This window comes from Aureobasidium pullulans, assembly GCF_000721785.1.
Source record: "Aureobasidium pullulans EXF-150 unplaced genomic scaffold scaffold_2, whole genome shotgun sequence".
Lineage (NCBI taxonomy): Eukaryota > Fungi > Ascomycota > Dothideomycetes > Dothideales > Saccotheciaceae > Aureobasidium > Aureobasidium pullulans.
The window spans coordinates 104,131-122,684 of NW_021941022.1; the positions used below are offsets into that span (position 1 = coordinate 104,131).

The 18,554-nt window shown below is 49.3% G+C and overlaps 9 protein-coding genes across 9 annotated transcripts; 5 read left to right on the forward strand and 4 right to left on the reverse strand.

The window, feature by feature from the left end:
- The first annotated feature begins 339 nt into the window (after positions 1 to 339).
- On the forward strand, positions 340 to 1,890 carry M438DRAFT_310252 (PEBP-like protein). Its single transcript, XM_029902410.1, has 2 exons — positions 340 to 863; positions 921 to 1,890. Exons 1-2 carry the CDS (start codon positions 365 to 367, stop codon positions 1,637 to 1,639), a joined length of 1,218 nt encoding a protein of 405 aa, XP_029764376.1. The 5' UTR covers positions 340 to 364; the 3' UTR covers positions 1,640 to 1,890.
- A 368-nt stretch (positions 1,891 to 2,258) lies between these two features.
- Positions 2,259 to 4,166, forward strand: M438DRAFT_341836 (MFS general substrate transporter). The gene is made up of 3 exons (XM_029904601.1): positions 2,259 to 2,542; positions 2,605 to 2,940; positions 3,006 to 4,166. Exons 1-3 carry the CDS (start codon positions 2,297 to 2,299, stop codon positions 3,915 to 3,917), a joined length of 1,494 nt encoding a protein of 497 aa, XP_029764377.1. The 5' UTR covers positions 2,259 to 2,296; the 3' UTR covers positions 3,918 to 4,166.
- A 268-nt stretch (positions 4,167 to 4,434) lies between these two features.
- On the forward strand, positions 4,435 to 5,456 carry M438DRAFT_402135 (uncharacterized protein). The gene is made up of 2 exons (XM_029909584.1): positions 4,435 to 4,661; positions 4,712 to 5,456. The coding sequence occupies exons 1-2, from the start codon at positions 4,616 to 4,618 to the stop codon at positions 5,314 to 5,316; spliced, it is 651 nt and encodes a 216-aa protein (XP_029764378.1). The 5' UTR covers positions 4,435 to 4,615; the 3' UTR covers positions 5,317 to 5,456.
- Positions 5,457 to 5,676: 220 nt separating this feature from the next.
- On the forward strand, positions 5,677 to 6,363 carry M438DRAFT_351491 (DNA-binding protein; the record flags this gene model as incomplete). Its single annotated transcript, XM_029906720.1, has 1 exon — positions 5,677 to 6,363. One exon carries the CDS (start codon positions 5,677 to 5,679, stop codon positions 6,361 to 6,363), a length of 687 nt encoding a protein of 228 aa, XP_029764379.1.
- Positions 6,364 to 8,161: 1,798 nt separating this feature from the next.
- Positions 8,162 to 9,737, reverse strand: M438DRAFT_341843 (uncharacterized protein). The gene has a single exon (XM_029904602.1). The coding sequence runs from the start codon at positions 9,468 to 9,470 to the stop codon at positions 8,505 to 8,507; it is 966 nt and encodes a 321-aa protein (XP_029764380.1). The 5' UTR covers positions 9,471 to 9,737; the 3' UTR covers positions 8,162 to 8,504.
- A 532-nt stretch (positions 9,738 to 10,269) lies between these two features.
- M438DRAFT_265606 (Metallo-hydrolase/oxidoreductase) lies at positions 10,270 to 11,088 on the reverse strand (the record flags this gene model as incomplete). The annotated part of the gene is made up of 1 exon (XM_029900040.1): positions 10,270 to 11,088. One exon carries the CDS (start codon positions 11,086 to 11,088, stop codon positions 10,270 to 10,272), a length of 819 nt encoding a protein of 272 aa, XP_029764381.1.
- A 414-nt stretch (positions 11,089 to 11,502) lies between these two features.
- On the reverse strand, positions 11,503 to 13,561 carry M438DRAFT_351494 (uncharacterized protein; the record flags this gene model as incomplete). Its single annotated transcript, XM_029906721.1, has 6 exons — positions 11,503 to 11,807; positions 11,863 to 12,122; positions 12,181 to 12,272; positions 12,319 to 13,161; positions 13,281 to 13,423; positions 13,474 to 13,561. 6 exons carry the CDS (start codon positions 13,559 to 13,561, stop codon positions 11,503 to 11,505), a joined length of 1,731 nt encoding a protein of 576 aa, XP_029764382.1.
- Positions 13,562 to 14,510: 949 nt separating this feature from the next.
- M438DRAFT_393939 (putative MFS multidrug transporter) lies at positions 14,511 to 16,158 on the forward strand (the record flags this gene model as incomplete). Its single annotated transcript, XM_029909144.1, has 3 exons — positions 14,511 to 15,106; positions 15,137 to 15,334; positions 15,389 to 16,158. 3 exons carry the CDS (start codon positions 14,511 to 14,513, stop codon positions 16,047 to 16,049), a joined length of 1,455 nt encoding a protein of 484 aa, XP_029764383.1. The 3' UTR covers positions 16,050 to 16,158.
- Positions 16,159 to 16,191: 33 nt separating this feature from the next.
- Positions 16,192 to 18,221, reverse strand: M438DRAFT_265448 (carboxylesterase family protein-like protein; the record flags this gene model as incomplete). The annotated part of the gene is made up of 6 exons (XM_029900026.1): positions 16,192 to 17,106; positions 17,159 to 17,450; positions 17,500 to 17,840; positions 17,904 to 17,963; positions 18,017 to 18,037; positions 18,093 to 18,221. The coding sequence occupies 6 exons, from the start codon at positions 18,219 to 18,221 to the stop codon at positions 16,192 to 16,194; spliced, it is 1,758 nt and encodes a 585-aa protein (XP_029764384.1).
- Between the last annotated feature and the right edge of the window lie 333 nt (positions 18,222 to 18,554).

An 18,554-nucleotide genomic window follows, 5' to 3' on the forward strand; every position in this document is an offset into this window, starting at 1 on the left:
GTCGAGGAAAGAGTGGCATCATTGTATGACTGCGCAATCGTGGCAGCAGGTGCTTCGGGTGTCGATGCAGGGAGGGATTCAGTGGCCAGTCCGCGCGCAAACACCTGGTATTGTTAGTGACTGCCTTGAGACGATTATTAAGCAGACATACGGAAGGAGCAGATCTCCAGCGGGCGCAGTTGATTACGGCTCTTCGTGTAGCCATGGTGATTTGTGGATAGAGGAATAAATGCGGAAGTCGCGATGCGATGGTGCTTGCGGAGGGTGGATTGGGTGCACGAAAAAGTCGGTCTTGGCACTGGCTTTGGACATTCGCGCCTTCCACAATTCAAGTCGGATCAAATCAAGAGGCAACCACGACACAATGGCTTCATCTTCACGCGCCCTACGAGGCCTCTCAGTCCGCGCCTTCTCAACATCGGCCCCAATCGCCGAAGAAGTCGCCGCCACAACAGCCGCCGCTGCATCGACACAAGCTCCGCCGCCATCGTCCCTCGATCGCGATAATGTCTTTACTCCCAGAGCAGAGCGCAAGCTTCTCCGTACCCGTGGTCTCACTCCTGTCGGATCCCGCAGACGTCGTGCTGCCATCCTCTCTGGCTCGCGCATTCCTTTCGAACAACTGCCCTTCCAATGTTTCCAAGAAGCCCGCAAGGTCTTGATTCAACACCGCCAGGAAAAGGTGGAAGATATCGACGCTGAACGTCAGAAGATTGCAAGACTAAAGGCTGCATCTGTGGAACCTCAAAATGAGCAACGGCACCAACACCGCATCAACAGCATGGAGCGCTACCTGGAACAACTCAAGATCCACGCAGACATCAACGACCCCATGGTCAAGAGGAGATTCGAGGACGGCAAGGGTGAGTCCATCTTCTTGCATGGCTGAAGGAGAGAGAATTAGTACTGACAAACCTCAGGCGACATGGACAAGCCCATCTACCGCTACCTCGCCGACAAGAAGTGGCGCCAATACGACCGTATGATCATCATGCAGCGCATCACCCAGATGAATGTTGTACCAGATGTCTTGCCCGCCATCGACCCTACCCTCAATGTCGACATCTCATTCGGTCCCCGCGACGTCCAACCTGGTGAATTTGTCGACAGCAGAGTCTCCGAAGTGCCTGCCCACCTCAACATTCAACCCTACAACAAGGGCGAACGCTATGTCAGCATCGCAATTGTCAACCCCGATGTTCCCAACGTAGAGGCTGACGGCTTCGACTACCGCTGCCACTTCCTCGCCTCCAACGTCAAGATCTCCCCCACTCAGACTTCCGTCTCCCTCGCCAAGCTGAACGACGACCAAGTCATTCTTCCCTGGTTGCCCGCCTACACTCAAAAGGGTCTGGCATACAGCCGCATGTCCGTTTTCGTCCTTGAGCAAAAGGATGGTCAAATCTTGGACGCAAAGGCCCTATCACAGAGATACGAGCATGACGACTTCATCCTGAGGAGTTTCGTCGACAGACACGTCTTGAAGCCTGTCGGTGTAAACTTGTTCAGAAGCAGACACGATGAGGGTACTGCTGGTGTCATGCAAAGAGCTGGTATTCCCGGTGGTGATGTCGAGTTCAAGAGAAAGAAGATTGAACCTCTGCCTTACAAGAAGTTGCCTGGCTCAAGATACAGGTAGTTTTGTCCAGGACTTGTACTTTTATATCCCTTGTTCTTACCATCTTATGTATCATACCAAAATCATGTACCTACTTTCAGTATCTGTCTTCCAAGGTGTGCATTGTTCTTGTTTTGGCGTTGAGGGATGGGATCTTTCAGAAATCGATTCCAATGTGACTGGATTGTTTTACTTCTCAATGCGATAACAACTCAACGGTGATCACCGCTCGAATACGTGGTTTTGTAGATTCAAAATGAACGGCTCACAGTTGCGGCATTCAATCACGAAAAGATGGTCATCGGCTCTTCATCGGCGAGTCGAATCCATGAACTTCGCAGCATCATGGAGAACATGCCCTCTGCCATCATCAACCATCACCACTTTTGTACGCGGGTGTTGTTTCGTGATGACTAGCGACAGGTAGGTGAATGAAGTGTACGAATCGATTGGGTTCATCTTTGTATGCATTTCTCCACGGAGGTGTCCGCAGAAAGATGGTCAATATGGTCAACATTAAGTATGGGTTCAGGCAATCTTCTTCCGAGAAAAGTGGACCCAGCAAGACTCAACAGAGCCCTGACAACGACACTGCTTTATCATTCAAGTATAAGACAAATAGCCCAACATCTGCTTGTCCAAGACTGATGTCCCTTCCTTTGCATCCGACACTCCATCATGACTGAACCCAACTCCACCACTATACCTCCGCAAACTCATGAAATGACCACCAATCCTATCAACAAGACTGGAGAGCAGCGCCAACACCAACAATCCAAACATCCCGATGCCGAAATCACCACTACTTCCTGGGACAACTCCGACACCGAATCCGAGTTATCCAAGAATCCAAAGAGTACTTCTTGGTGTGTGATTTTTGCCAGCGCGCTCGCAAACTTTTCGGATGGTTATCAGAATAATTTGGTGTGCCCCTCTTGATTAAATCATCTTCATCATGAGAGAGTACTGATGGGAGCGAATAACAGTCTTCAAATACCAATGTAGTATTCAAACACACGTTGGGTAAATCCTACACTTCTGCAATTCAAACGCGTATTTCAAATGCACTGCTCGTGGGAGCGGTGATAGGGATTGTAGGGTTGGGATATATCTGCGACATCTGGTCAAGGAGGGGAGGACTGTGGGTGACTAGTTCATTGGTGGTGATTGGGAGTTTGCTGGCGACTCTGGTGTTTCAGGTTCAAGGGCAAGGGGTGCATGATATGATGTGGTATATGACCATCGCAAGGGGAATCACTGGTGTGGGTGTGGGAGGTGAGTATCCACCTTCCGCTGCTGCCGCGTTGGAGGGGAGTAATGAGGTAAGTGTTTCTTCCCCCCTCCCTATCCAAGTTATGGATTTTGATATTGATGTGAGCAATTCTAGCATTACGATCACCTACGCGGCCCCATCCAAGTCCTCGTCTCCACCCTCATGGCAACCTCCGCAGCTCCCATCTGCACGGCAATCTACCTAATCACCCTCTGCGCCACGTCCGACAATCTCAAAACAGCTTTCCACGCCATTTACGCCATTTCAATCTTCCTCCCTCTGTTCGTGGCTCTCCTCCGCTTCAACATGCGCGACGGCATCCTCTTCCGCCGCAACAATTTCCGCAACCAATTCACCCCTCCTTATTTACTCGTGTTGAAACGCTATGGCTGGCGCTTGCTAGGAACCAGTTCTGCATTTTTCGTTTACGACTTCATCAATTTCCCGAATTCCATCATGAGTTCGGCGATTATCAATGAAGTCGTTCCGGGCAAGGATGTACGACAAACGGCGATATGGCAATTCATCCTCGCTTTACTAGCTGTTCCTGGCCCCATACTTGGCTCATACCTCTGCAACAAGATTGGCAGAAAGTGGACAGGAATTGCAGGATGGATTGGCTACATCATCCTCGGCTTTGTCATCGGAGCATGCTATAATACCTTGACCTCCCACATCGCCGCTTTTGTGGTGCTCTACGGGTTGATGCAATCACTCGGCCACATGGGCCCAGGCGCAACCATAGGTTTGATGTCTGTAGAACTCTACCCCACCGCCATCAGAGGAATGAGTTATGGCATCAGTGCGGCGTTCGGAAAAGCGGGAGCGGCGATAGGGACGCAGGTTTTCACGCCTATCCGCGATGCCGCCGGTCCTGCTAGTACCTTTTACTTGCTGGGTGGGTTGAGTGTGCTCGGAGCAGGGATTTACTGGTTGCTTCCGGAGGGAAGGGATATTGATTTGGGGGTTGAAGATGAGAGTTTTGGAATTTATTTGAAGGGGGAAGGGTGGGAGGGGAAGATGTAGATGTGTGAGCAGGGAAGTGGAAATCATGATATCGCGTTTTTCCAACTCTCTTGTTCTGGTGTTCAAGGTCTGAATCTGTTGTTGCATCAAATGGGATCTGTCTTTGGTCTTTTGATCAGCTAAATATTATTAGCGTATGAGCGTCCTAAGAGATCGAGCATCTGAGAAGACTTCAAGCGAATACAAGGCGGAAGGACGTTTTATCTCGTTGTCCTGGTTTGCCAAACAACACATCAACACAGTAGAGGTGTCTATACGGGTCTTACATCCCATCTCGGAAGTCTTAAATGTGAGCAAACTTGGATAACCTTCGATAATTGGTGCATTGCTTGACATCTTTGGACGTGATAAGGAGAAAGAAATAAAGCATTTCTTTTGGAGCGTTGACGCGGTTTTACTTGTTCCGTGCTGCAGCGGCGCTTGCTCTGAAAGACATGTTTGTCCAGTCTTCTTGTACCGTGCCGCATGGGCGCTTGCTCTGAAGGATCGAACTGGTACTTCATCGCCGTGCTATCTTTGAACGAGCGTCAATTCTGAAACGCTTATTCATGGGCATTGGGGCTTGATAGACCTATCAAAGACGGCGTCCCTCGTCCATTGTTTGCAAGCGCTTAATCGTGACCTTGTGATGGTTCAAAAAGGATCGCAATGCCATCTCACTCTTCATTGCGATACAAAATAACAGCATTCCGATACCAATGGCCTCGGCGAAAGAGAAATACTCTGCGGCAGAGTTTAAGAAAGGTTCATCATATCTATCCAAATGCAGTCGTGCAGGCTGACGGTGTAGCAAGCTCTAGAAGTCCTCGATGCAGAAATGGGCAAATCCAAAAACCTACGGAAAATGTCACCACTACGCATGATCAGTGCCGGAGGATTCGTAGCCGTCAGTGTCTTTGGCAATCGTTCTTCCACCGAAGACATCGACTACATTCTAGATCCAGAACTCAAAGATCTTCCAAAGGCGGAGAAAAAGCTGAGCATCGCCATTGAAGAGGCCGCAGACCAGTTGCGTATAGGAAAGAATTGGATCAATGACAGCATGGCGGTGTTCACGGTTGGAGAGAACAGAAAGACACTCTTCCGTCAGTCGATCCAGCAGAATGAGATTCTATTCCAGGGCAAGCATATAATCATTTATGCTGTCAAGTGGCAATGGGCTCTGACGAGAAAGCTCATTCGGCTTGGGTCCAATGTGAAGGGAGACAGAGATCCGGATATCGATCTCAGTGATTCTGTCGCGTTGGCGAGGAGAATCGTCCAACAGAATGGCGCTCCACTCAAGCGAGACGTCATCAAAGGGTGGACAGAAAACATCTACACTCCAATTGAGGATGAGGTACTGGACCAAGTCGCAGCTGAATATGTCAGAAAGTACGGAACGCAGGGTATCATATGAAGATGGTGAAGAAGAACGGTGGTAATCTTGGGGAGGTTCTTGATTTTCAATCCGTAGCAAGTTGGTCGGGTCTGTCATGCACTACAACTTCACTGCTCACAACTCGTGCAAAATTATATTCCATGGTACCAAGTCACACCGTTGTAATGACAGCAATTCGAAGTGAGAATTGATCAAACGAACCCAAGTTCTTCCAACAGCGGGGCGGAGTCGGGTTGCACAAATTCCCACGATTTATGCAAACGTTTTGCTACTCGAGTAGTCAAAGGCGGATAAATACAAAGGAGCACCTTACTTCCCCTCCTATCATACAAACTCATCGCAACGAGTTACTTGCCACCTTCTCATGCCGCATCAGCCATGGTATTTCGTTTTGCGAAACGATGTATAGATGGCAGTCGTCACACACCTTTGAAAGTCAGGAATACCGTCAGCCGCCTTCGCGAATGCTCTCAAGGGGCTAGACATATCCGCCGCCTACTGTGGCCTTTTCCATGGCATTTTCGACCCCAGCAACCTCCCGCCGATATTGTAAATGTTGGATCAAACGACAAGATCGTACACGTACTTCACCCAGATATCCGGCAATTGCAATGTATGCCTCTCTTTCGCGCCAGGGACACGCCTTTGTGCTCACTCTACCGCATGTTCGAAGACCTCTGCACACGACAAGACGTCTGGATGGGCTACGAATGCCAATATTTCTTCTACCACAATGAGCCCCGTTGGCGTCTGTCTCAGATCCCTGATCCGCGAGAAAAGGATCCAGCCATCGCTGCAGGGCTAGCTAGTCTCGTCGACGCCATGGTCACCGCATTCAACTGGAAGCTCGAACTCGGTATACGACGAACAGGCAAGAACGACTCCACTGACGACAGAGTGAGGAACTTTGAGCCTGAAATCGCTCCTGCATGGGTGGCCGAGGTGCCGGCGCTGGAGAAGTTGTTGGACTTGCATACTAATCCGCATCGCAAAGAAGGCGAGCCACATCCAGCCTTTTTGGAAAGGAATGTCAAGGCATGTGTGGGTCGAATATATGATGTTTGAATATATGGACGATGGGTCTTGAGCATCATTCCTCAAGCTCAAGGATCACTCGGGAAAGTCACGACAAGGACGGCTTCTTTTGGCGGGGACTATTCCACACTCAGACGCTATTTTGCTTCAGCATCATTACAGCTTGCGCTGATGGTGCAGCACCAATGGCGTTTTCAGTCACACTATCTACAGCGGCCGAATTATTGCCCAATGTTCGCACGCTAAACAACATACTTTATTACTTACCGCAGCCGGGATGATGCATCTCCGCACGATATGAGCACGACAATACACGACTTAGACAATGATGACTTCTGGAACTTTGGAGCTCCGAGAACATTTTCTCGGCCTCTTAACTCGTCTCCTTGCAGCGATACGCATGCTCTTGACCATGCAAGATAATCACATCCCGCCACGCCACGAAAACAGCAGCAATCTGCTCCAAATGCTCCTCCACACACGCCTTGTTCCCATCTTCCACCGATCTCCTCGAATCTCGAGGCAGCTCGTGCAATTCACCCACACTACCCCTCGTCTTCGCACAGGCAAACTTCAAAGATTATCTCTCTTCCGTCTCCTTGTTCAGACCTGGCTGTGCATACGCTATATCGGATCTAGCCGTCACTCCATGGCTTGCGGAAGAGAGATACACCTTTTGAAATCATCGGATGGTCTGGCAAGTTTACTGTTGAGGTTGGCTGGAATTAGTTCATCGGCGGTGTTGGTGTTAGAGAGCTGGTCCTACTTGCGTTTTGTCGTTGCGGAGGATGTAATGCTGCGGTAGTGGAGTTTGGAGGAGGGTGAGTGGTACTTACATCTCTGCTCATACGGGCTCCTAAGTCGTACGTCATAGTATGGTGGCAAGTCGGTGTCGTTGTGTGGTGTTAGTGCTGTAATCAACATCCTGTACCGAGAAGACATTTAAGGAGTGGTATGGATATCGAAAGACTAAAGTTCGTTCACAAAGACACTGGAAGCGAGTGACTTATTAATCCTACAAGACAACAGTCTTAACGCACGTAACGAACAGGCGCCAGGTTTAGATGCCCGGGAGTTTCCGCGCTACTTCGTGAACAACAATCCCTATTGTTTGAAGCTCGTGATTTGCCCTCCTGGATCATAAGGGACTAGAGCGTCTAGGCCCCTTCCAGACGCCGAAGCCATAGCCATAACAAGTTGTGGTGGACATTGTGTCTAGCGCACTTCGTGTAAATCATAATAGGCTAGGAAGCAGTTAGGATGACTAGCATTGCGTCAAATGTAGCCGACAGCAATATGGAGATTGTCTAGATTCGGCACCAGCGTCTTAATTTGCATCCAAGACGACACCTCCCTCCGCTAATGGTCCGCCTAATCGTTATTGGCAGTGAATCCTGGCGCACCAGTGTGTGTTAGCCTTTAGCCGAAGTGTTTGGTCCTGAGGATTTGGGAGCTCGTTATACGAATACGGAATTCGTCCGTCAGCTAAGGGACTACCTCGGCAGCACTTGCTGTAACGTTCCGAAGAGATGCCACGGGCTCTAAAACGACCTCGTCTCCAACCAATTTTCGCAGAGCTGTTTTCTCTTTCCTCTCTCTCTCTCTTTCTCATCTCCATCACCGAGGCAGAGTCCCATGTCAGATTACGGAAAGACTCTCGGTATAGTCGGGAATACGATCATATTTGCCCTTGGTGGTGTACTTGCATTCTCGCTCGCTTATCACTATGACCCAGAGAATGACACGACCAGAGATCAACGGCCCACTGCTTCCCTGAACACATGCTGCCACAGGACAAACAGTCTGCTTTTCGAGCTACGTTCTGGTCATTTTACCACCCGACATGAAGATGAATGGACTTGTGGTTGCCGCGAGGCAGTGACTTGCGCCTGTCGTTGTGGAAGACGCTAGTGGTTCGCAATCTTGTATCAGGCTACTTGTTGTACGTCAATCCAGTTTCAATAGATTCATATCCCATCTCACGCCTGTATTAGGTTCAATAGATCTTCACATAGGAAGATTTTAGCCTTCGCAAGCACACAGTACAACTTTTTGGAGCAGCTTCATATCTGTTCTATAACTTGCGGGCTGTGTAACAGCGCCAACAACCGCCCGGAACTTGAAAACAAACCACATTGACCTCTTTTCACACCCTTCCACCCACGCTTTCATCAACATCCGGTCGCCAGATCATAGGGAAACCCTTCGTAGCCATCACCAAACCCACCCGCCTCCGCGATGATCGTTCCATACAAGTAGTTGGCGTTGTGGTTTGCCGGATTGTACATCTCAAATGCATACTTGTCTGAATATGAGGTTGTGTACATCCAGTTTGCCAAATCCCACATGACTCTGTAGAAGTCCTGACCCTCGACAGAGTCAAAGTACAAGTTGTTGTTTGCGCAAGGTTTGTTGTAGGATAGTTTGATACCAGCGACATTCGTCGGGAAGGAGAAATGGTCCCGCTTCGATGGGGAAGTCTGGTTTGAGGATCGTGCTACGATCATGTGGCCGTGGGTCTCGTTGAATGTATGAGTAGAGATCGCACTCGTATAGTCCGCATAGAGAGTAATGGCGTTTTCGATATGCTCTGAAGACAAAGAATAGCCGGTAACATTGTAACCGTTGATTTCCGAGAGAGATGCCAGCACTTCGTTGTGAGACAAGCTGGTACCATTTTCGCCCCGCTTGGCTTGCCCAAAGTACTCGTTCATGACCCTTGCAGACTCCTGATAGGTGTTCAGAGAGTTGAGTCCTGCTCTGAACAAGATATGGAGGACCGAATAGATGCAATCGAGATTGGTAGAGACTACCTGCCAGTTCCATGTGTACTCGAGACAGTTGGTGATCGCGGAATGCCACACGGTTTGACCGACTACGACTGCACCTGCAAGAAGACCAACAGTAGCTTGATACCATCCTCCTTGATTCCAAGTTGGCCATTCCCATCTTCGTGCCAGATCTTGATCATGAATAAACGAGGGGTGCATTGAGAGCGGGACCGGAGGTTGAGGATCGTGATAGGTCGCTGCGATCGCAAGCTCCCTTGCCAGAGTGTCATTTGTGAGGAAGCCAGGCGCTGCTGTGGCCAAAGTCGAGGTGCTCAAAAGGAGCGTCAACGCCGAGAAGCACTTCATGGTCAAGTGACACCGTATCTGATAGACAACGAGGAGCCGAGGCAAGAATGTGGATATTGAGGAGCAGGATCAATAGCGAGGCAATACACTGGCTTTATACCTTACCTGAGTCCTAGCTAGACCATCACTCCGTCCCTTGATACCACGCAAACCTTGATTCAGGCATAGGACCGGTATGGGATCACGATAAGTGGAGCAACTCGTATAAGCGGCCCTCTAAAATGTCAACATTCCCGAAGGATTGAGGCGAAGAGCAATGGATGGCTCCAAGAAGATTGGCGTCTGTTCAACGTAGACACTTTAGGTAGACCCATATCGAAAAGCTGAGTGCTTGTACGGATGGGGGTAATAGTGTACCAAGTCAAACGTGAGCAGAATAGCAGCTAAGATGAATCTTTTGGAAGATCTAGCAGACGGAGTGTTGTGGTCGGGTCCTAAACGGCCAAAACGTTGCGCGACACTAGTCAGTAGCATGGAAGCAGGTTTCAGTATCCTCAGGTATCGCGTGATAGTACAGGAGGTTTGTGTAGAATACGACTCTACGGCCGTAACGGCGCTTTCCACCATGCCAAGGCATTCACCCCTCCACAGTAACATAGAAAGGGTAAGGCTAGCGAGCGCGATTACGGGCGAAGCGGGCCCAAATGGGAAATTTGTGAAAGACAACATATGTTGACTTCTGCATTGCTTTGTCTAGTAACATAACTATTGCTCGTCAAGTAAACAAGTACAAGAACATTGATTGTTCACTTCCGCACCAAGGTCCTGATCATATGCAATGCTACTCTCATATGCGCGGTTAGAAGATTTTGACGCTCTTTCCACTGGGAGTCAGCCATCTGATCTTCTCCTCTACACCCTCCTGCTTGAATATTTTGATCAAATCTTCCTCGCCTTCAGTGAAGTGACCCCAGGATTGATAGTGCATAGGGATCAACACATCAGCATCCAGTTCCTTGACCAATCTTGCACCATCTTCGCCTCCCATGGTGATTTGCAACTTGTCCTCTGGCTTCGAAGGATCAGTTGGAACGTGTGCGTTGCCGAGATTGAGGACGGCAGCAACAATGTGCCATTTTTCGTTCATCTTCAGGAGATCAGAATGGTAGATCGTGTCACCGGAGAAGTAGATGGCGTTTGGTAGACCATTGGCAGCGTGACCGAAAGACTCAGTGGAGATGATGAACCCAGTGCATTCGCCACCGGGTAGATGGATAGCAGGAACACCGATGATTTTGAACTTCTTACCGCCAGCAATGAGATCAAGTGTTTCCCAAGGTTGGACAGCGCGGACGTCAGGACGAGGCGATAAGTTCTTCGCGCCGTCGGGGGTGGTAATGACTTTGCGTCCATCAAGCAGACGGCGACCGAACTCGTCAAGATTGTCTTCATGGTCTTCGTGACTCAAAAGAACAGCATCGATAGCGGGAAGAGTATTAAGAGGGATTGCTGGGTCATCGGAGAGGCGGAGGGTGGTGGTAGGGTAAGGATATTCGGTGCCGGCGGGTGCGAAGACGGGGTCGGTGATGAACTTTACACCGTCGATGTCAATTATGGCAGTTGCAGTGGTGATATGAGTGATCTCGAGAGAGCTCTTGAAGCCGTGAGGGGTAGACATGTCGGACTTTTGTCGTGAAAGAATTGAATTGATGGATCAAATGATTGCTTTGGATGAGATGTGAGTGGTCCTCTGGAGTTGGCGACATCGTTATTTATGAAGGGACGCCAGATCCCGCTGGCTTCGATGCGTTCAACCTCGTCAACAATGCTTCGGAACACTTCCAGAAGGATTGGTGGTCATTCTTTGAAATCTTACGATGTTGTCATCGGTCTAGAGATATTCTGGGGTGAGTCCGAAAGTGCAATGGCCTGGCCGCACAAGAATCTCGGGAATCCCCCATGCGGAATCTTTCCGCAACGCTCAAAGTTGTGCTCTTCAATTTTCGATCAAAATTGCTTTCTCGGCTGTGAACATCAGATCTTAGAAGCTACGATTGATGATTGTTCAGCATTCTTGCTTGTGTGGGATCAATTACTGATCCATAGAGTTCCTAGGTCGGTTGGTCTTGAGGTCGTCCAGGAGCTTACTGCATGAATCAATACACACTTTTGTAAGCACGGAATCTGGCCTGCCCAACTTCAGCTGGATCGCAAGCCAGTAGTCATGAGAAACCTCCAAGTTGCCAGTCTCAATCCGGTCGGAAACGTCTCGATTTTCCCACTTGTCTTTCCATACTTGGTACCACATTTTGACACCGTTGGATAAAGACTCGGGAAGGACAACTGGCTGCGTAGTATTAACCCGCTCAAGGTATATGACAATCTGGGAATTGAGTACTGTAAATTTCAGTATGGTATACCACGAATTTGAGGGATATGGAAAACCACTCACCACTGCTGAGTAACATCATGTCGAGGCTTCTCAATCTCGGGTCGGTCATCGTTCCAGGATTTTTCATAAGAGTTTGAGAGGCGCAAAGCACTGTACCGTTGCTTTCAAACCGGAAATTTTTGGTGCGATATGGATGCTCCGCATCAAACATCGCCTCAGGGCAGGGGGTATCGAAACCAAGTTCTGAAGTGCTCAAGCGGCAGGGCAAGTTGTGGAAGAAGTGAAAATCGCGGTCCATCAACGTGATATATCCCATAGTTCTGTCGACACAGCATGTCAGTCTTCGAAGATCATGCTTCTTGAAAGAACATCAATCACCTTATACGAGCTTCTTTTCGCAGCCATCGTTGTTCGGTCTCTCTATCTTCGAGTCTCTGGCGACTTTCGGGAAGACCGAGTTTTCGACAAATCTGCACGTGTCAGTATGAACTGATAACCATATACAAGAACACTCACTCTTATGAGCTCTCCAAATCTAGTTTCCATGGCTCGAGCTTTCGCTGTATGATTTCCGAAGCAATGTTGAGCTATCACAACTAGACAACCTGCCTGAAGGTCTTCAAAAGCGATTTGATCATCCTGGCAGTCGGAACTACTGTTCGCTTCGAGGCCCGGGAGTGTCTTGAATGTCCTGGAAGAAAAGACCATGCACTCAAGTAGATCCAGTCCATCCACGATGACACCCCTCTCACTAATGTCTTCCGAATACATACCACCGACGTATGCAACTGCTGTAAGAAGAGCTACTGATACCTCATTCGGGTCAAATGATGCGGGGTGTATGATACCGACACTGCGGTGGAAACGCCCAAAGTAAGTCCTGGCAAGCCTTTGAATACGAGCAGTGACCATCAAGAAGATCTTGCTGAACATCTGCTTTTGGACGTCGACTTCTTGACTCATCTGTGGTAAGCACAACGTCAGTGCCTTGATGAGAGCACTGGCATAAGGTTGTTCGGGTTCGCCAGGTGCTGATTGTATTGATGGTGAAAGTGCCAGATCATCTCCCGGAAGCTCATCAGAAGCGATCGTAGACGTGAAACCGAAGCATGTGAGGTTCGGCGTCATGAAGGAGCTGTCTGCATTATGATCTTGGGCTGGTGCGAACCACACATCGGAAGCGAGATCCTGTACTGGTGGTACCGGAGAGGAAATTCTTACATGTCCGGCACCCGCGGAACCTGTCCCTGCCTGGAATTCCGATGGCCCAACGTCGAGTGCGTATGAGCATATCTCGCCCTTCTTCGTACATGTACCGCAAGGAGTTATCCGATCGCATTTGAGCTTCTTAGCAGAACACTATGGCAAGAGTAAGTGACTGTTCAATCGAGAATGATAAAATTAGCCCACTCTTTCGCATGCCTGTGGGTAACCTCACAGTCAGCCAAGAACAGAATCAGAGATGGTCCGGATGTTACCTGTCGCCGCTGATCACAAGCAGCTACTGCAGGAATATCTCGGCCGGCTCGCTCGACACAACCAACATAATGATTGCGCAACACATCAGAGCGTGCAAATCCGGAGCTGCAGAACAAGCATTTATACGGATGCCGTCCGGTGTCTGAGGATTATCAACATGAGCAAGCGTTGAGCGGGAGTGCTTTCACGTACGTCGCACGTAGTGCCGCTTCAGATGGTCATTGCGACTGAACCGCTGCTGGCAGATATCACAAGCGAAGGCCTTGGTAGCATTGTTCATCACCGTGGACAATGATTATTGACATTCCTCGCGACTTGGTCTGGGCAGTGGGAAAGGAAGTGACGCACGTCATGGAGGTCGCGGTTTTCCCCCGCTGTTGCCAACAACTTCTGAACTTTCCCGACGTCGACGTGTTCTGTTTCTAGCGTTCGATCCAGTCAACTTGGCCATCTACATTGAGGATCCTTGTGCTTTTATCTAACGAAGTATGTCTTTTTTACTCAGTGGAAGCTGGACTTTTGAATATGAGCGCTGGTTTGCAGAGTCAACCTGCAGAGCTGAAGCCAACGACACTGAACAGCGAGCGGATTGGGTAGACTCTACGTTTGACAGACAGAGACCGGTCAATTGAAGCTACCAGGAAGGTTGCATCTGTACTGAGGGTCGACAGAAGAAATTTCCATCTCGCTTCCTGGCGATTCCGTCACTCTTATCGGGGAGCACAGAGCAGTCGGGCCTGCCCCAGGGGGAGCCCGACATCCTAATTGTGGTAGAATTATTCGAACAGGCGTGACAGACTGCCTGAGACAACGAACCATTATTTATTCAAGACGACCTAATCTCAGGACGGGAGAACAAAATGTCTGATCTTGGAGGGTTGCCAACATCCACGCCAGATTTCTCATGAGAAGCTTACAAAACCTGAGGGGGGCACTCCGAGCGCTTTCAACGCCTCGTAAAGCGGTTGATTCGTAAGGAAATCTGTAGTAAGCTTTCATCTGGTGGTCAACCAAGAGAATCTAATCACTTTAGCTTGTATATACAGGCTTTTGCACTCAGCTGCTTCTCTGATTGCTATAAGCACTTGGTCCCCAACTACCTACAGGCCGAACTTACTCCTTCAGACCACTCGCACCGAATCACCTTCTGTTTGAACGTCTCGTTGTACCCCCTCTGATTCGAGATGGCGTCGACTATCCCTATCACCTTGGTCGACACACATAAAACGATGCAGTCAAACTACGACGATGGTGGCATCCGTACAGACCCCACGAAAGACGAAAGAGACACACAATACCTGGTTACTTGGGAGGAGAATGATCCTGGCAACCCAAAGAACTCACCTCTCTGGTACAAGGCCTGGACTGTATTCGTCATGAGCTTTGGCGCTACAGTCGTGAGCCTTTACAGCACATCATACACACCATCTCTACCGGATATCGAAGCAGAATTTGGAGTGTCGAAAATGGTCGGCTTGCTCGGCGTCACCACATATCTCCTTGGTATGGCTGTAGGCAGTCTGGTTGTGGCTCCCTTGAGTGAGATCTACGGTCGTCGGCCCGTCTACATTGTCACCATGGGCCTGTTCACTCTTCTCATCATTCCCTGTGGTCTTGCACGAAACATGGAAGCCATTCTGATCAGTAGATTCTTTGGCGCCTTTTTCGGAAGTGCCATGATGACGAATGCTGCAGGCACGGTCAGCGACATCATCTCACCAGAATACATACCTCTGGCCTACAGTTTCTGGGGTATCGGCCCCATAAATGGTCCAGTCATTGGTCCAATCATCGGTGGCTTTGTCTTCGAATATTTGGGATGGCGGTGAAACAGTTGGCTTGTCATGATCATGAGTTTCGCAGCATTCATTGCGTTGATCGTCGCCAAAGAGACATATGGACCCAGGATTCTACGTCAACGTGCCGCTGCCAAACGCAAGGAGACTGGTAATGACAAGTGGTGGAGCCAACATGATGATTCGTCTAGCTTTGCTCAAGTACTAAAGACCAACATCACCAGACCAATTGTCATGCTCGTCACAGAGCCTATATGGTATGTCATTTCTGACATGACTGGGCCTCTCAATACCAACTGACAATCTTCCAGCATTTTCTGGGACGTCTATGTCGCACTAGTCTACGGCGTACTATACCTCTGCTTCGTCGCCTACCCACTAGCCTTCCAACAAGAAAGAGGTTGGAGCAGCGGCATGACCGGCCTCGCATACTGCGGCATCGGCGTCGGAGCCATGATAATCATCCTCGCGGAACCCCTACTCCGTCGATTCATCAACAGCCACCCCAAAGACCCAAAGACTGGCCAAGTAACCCCTGAAGCCGCTGTCAGTATCGTCTGTATCGGCGGCGTCCTTCTCGCAGTCGGTCAACTCTGGTTCGCATGGACGTGTACAAAAGATATCCACTGGATTGTTCCTATCTTAGCTGGTGTGCCTTTTGGTGCTGGCAATGCATGTGTGTTTATCTATGCCATCAGTTATTTGGTGAGGTCTTATGATGTCTATGCTGCTTCTGCTGCTTCGGGGAATGCGGTGTTGAGGAGTATCATGGGTGGATGTTTGCCCTTGGCTGGTCCATCTTTGTACGCTTCTTTAGGGTTGCGCTGGGGAGGCACGCTTTTGGGACTTTTGGAAGCGGCGTGTATCCCTATACCCGTCGTGTTCTACTTCTATGGTCACAAAATCAGGGCGAGGAGTAGGATGGTACAGATGATAGCGAAGAGTAGAGAAGAGAACATACGGGATGTCTAGCTATATTGATTTATGTATTTAGGGTTGCTACACAGCAACACAAGATAGCAAGCTATATACCACCAAGCGTCAATTCCATGAGAGCTCAAAGACACAGTCAAAATGAGCCATCAAGACACCATTGCGCTTCGCAGAAGATATATCAGTAGAACAGGCCCTTCTGCCAAAAGTCACACCTCTCATTCGCAACAGAAGCTCTAGCGCCAACAATACCCGTCGTATTAACAACAATCACAGAATTATCACCTCCATAGATTCCAAACTCCGCAATGCCATCTTTGTTCGGGTTTCCAGTAGCCACGAATCTGGTAACATAACTTTGCATGGCATAAGCAATCTGTGCATCATCAAGTGGAGATTTCCAGTCGATATTGCTGGTCGAGTTTCCACGGAGAACATTCGTCGGGGTAAAGATCGAGGCAGAAGATGCCACATGCAAAGATGGCGGCACTGCAAATTCATAACCATAAGACGAATTTGCAAAAGCCTTGTTCAGGTAGTAATTGCTGCATGTAAGCGAGACCTCGGAATTGAACGCGGAAGCACGCAGAAGCTGGGTGGTATAATTCTGAGCTTGCGAGCCATCGAAGATTGGAGGATAGAGAGTGTTGACGATATAGTCGACTTCATCGGGGTAGGCAGCCAGAGAAGGGAAGTTACCGATCACTGACTTTCTGAATGCGGTGTCGTTTTGGGTCGTGGGGTCGGTGAATCCGAGTGCTTCGTTCAAAGCATGTCCAGTCATAATGTTCTTGATGGACTTGTCGTAGAAGCCGTTCGCCAACAGCTGACCTGGTAGCGCAGGGACGAAATCTCCATCCACGGCAATGCTGTATCCGAAGCTACCAAATGGTGCGAGAGCGATGGAAAGAGAGTTAGCCGCAAGTAAGGCTTGCGAAGGGAGCTGACGCGCATCGGTCAGACTAGTGACGTTGAGGTACGACATGTATTGATCAAAGGTCTTCTGCTGCTGAATTGCAGATGGCAATGGGGCGAAACCAGGCGACTCCAAAATGGCTTGTGCGAAAGGTGAAGGGCTTTTCTTTCCTCCGTATGCCTGTCTCGCTTGTCAGTTGGGGATTGTGACGGTGGGAGATGGAGGTACCGACCGTGATCTGATGCAAGACGCTACTGGCTCCCGCAGAAGAACCCATGATTGTCACTCTGTTCGGATCACCACCAAAGAGGTGGATGTTCTTCTGAACCCATTCTAGTGCAAGCCTTTGGTCATGAAGACCTGCATTCGCTATACCGCCACTGGCTTGAAATTCGGGTCCACTGAGCCAACCAAAAGCACCTAACCTATAGTTTATGGTTACAAACACAATATTTTCACCATCGATCTTGGCTTGATCGAGTAAGCTTGTTGACTTCGTGTCGGCTTTCGAACCGGACGCGAAACTAGGGGTAAATTAGCGGATTGCTTGATCGGGAGTTTCAGCATACGTACCCTCCTCCGTGAATATAGACCATGACGGGACTTCCGTATCCCTTGCCGACTAGATCGAAGGCGTCCTTTGGGGCAAATACATCGAGAAACAGGCAATCTTCTGACACACGAGGGTCTTGGTTGGCGAGAAGGGCGGAAGAGTTTGCTGCTACTTGAGCTGAAGTTTGAGCTCTCAGATCTTGCAGGGCCTTGGTGGCTTCCGATACATTGATCGATGCAGAATTACCGCTAAGTAAGTCTGGAACAACCGACAGTTCGGCTGTAAACCAGTCTGGGCTACCTTGTGCACATATGCGACCAACATCACCTCTTTGCAAGACGGATCGGTTGACAGCAGGGACCTTGATGATTCGAATGTTGTTAGAACGATGGTTGAAAGTTCGGGGCGTGAAAGAGTCGCTCACCTGGGGCGCGGCAAATCGTAAGTCACCAACGGGAGGTGCGGCATAACGAACGTTCGAGAACTGACGACTCTGTCAGATTCCTATCAAGAATATCTTTTTCATTGAAACCTTACGTTATACAGATTGGTAACACTCTGCACAGAACTCATGGTAAGCAGATACTCGTCGAAGCTGAGAGGGGATACAAACGTCAAAGTGCGCCGCCTGATGTAATTCATATCCGAGGTCAACGATTGGCAAGGTAGCATTCTGGGCGGACGCTGCTGCAGAAAGGCATGACGCAAGGAATAGTGCGCGACACTGGTTGACGACGACCATGTTCGAGGATCGACGAATTGGATGGAAGCTGGAAGTCATCAGCCTGGGCCCTCAGCGGACTCTTATACCTTTTGCTGTTGGTAATTGCAGGTCTGAACGCAAGGACACGATTGATTGACGTAGAAGGGATCAGGGCAACGTTGTGCTCGGTCCATGTTGGCTGTGTCTTGACCATTCGTCATGGAACAGCATGTGTTCTCTTCGTGAACGAACTTCCCTTCTCGATAGTCCAAGGCTTGCGTGTACCCCAGAATATCTGTGCATATGACTTCAAGGCATGTACAGGCTCGTTGATTTGGTCATCTCTTGCCTGTTTAGGGCTCTTCGTATGCC

Bases quoted from the DNA above. Each gene is read 5' to 3' on its own strand.
- M438DRAFT_402135 (XM_029909584.1), top strand. From the start codon at position 4,616: ATGGCCTCGGCGAAAGAGAAATACTCTGCGGCAGAGTTTAAGAAAG. The intron at 4,662-4,711 runs GTTCATCATATC...CGGTGTAGCAAG, and splicing joins TGCGGCAGAGTTTAAGAAAG to CTCTAGAAGTCCTCGATGCA.
- M438DRAFT_341843 (XM_029904602.1), bottom strand. From the start codon at position 9,470: ATGAAGTGCTTCTCGGCGTTGACGCTCCTTTTGAGCACCTCGACTTTG.
- M438DRAFT_341836 (XM_029904601.1), top strand. From the start codon at position 2,297: ATGACTGAACCCAACTCCACCACTATACCTCCGCAAACTCATGAAATG. The intron at 2,543-2,604 runs GTGTGCCCCTCT...AGCGAATAACAG, and splicing joins ATGGTTATCAGAATAATTTG to TCTTCAAATACCAATGTAGT. The intron at 2,941-3,005 runs GTAAGTGTTTCT...GAGCAATTCTAG, and splicing joins CGTTGGAGGGGAGTAATGAG to CATTACGATCACCTACGCGG.
- M438DRAFT_310252 (XM_029902410.1), top strand. From the start codon at position 365: ATGGCTTCATCTTCACGCGCCCTACGAGGCCTCTCAGTCCGCGCCTTC. The intron at 864-920 runs GTGAGTCCATCT...GACAAACCTCAG, and splicing joins GAGATTCGAGGACGGCAAGG to GCGACATGGACAAGCCCATC.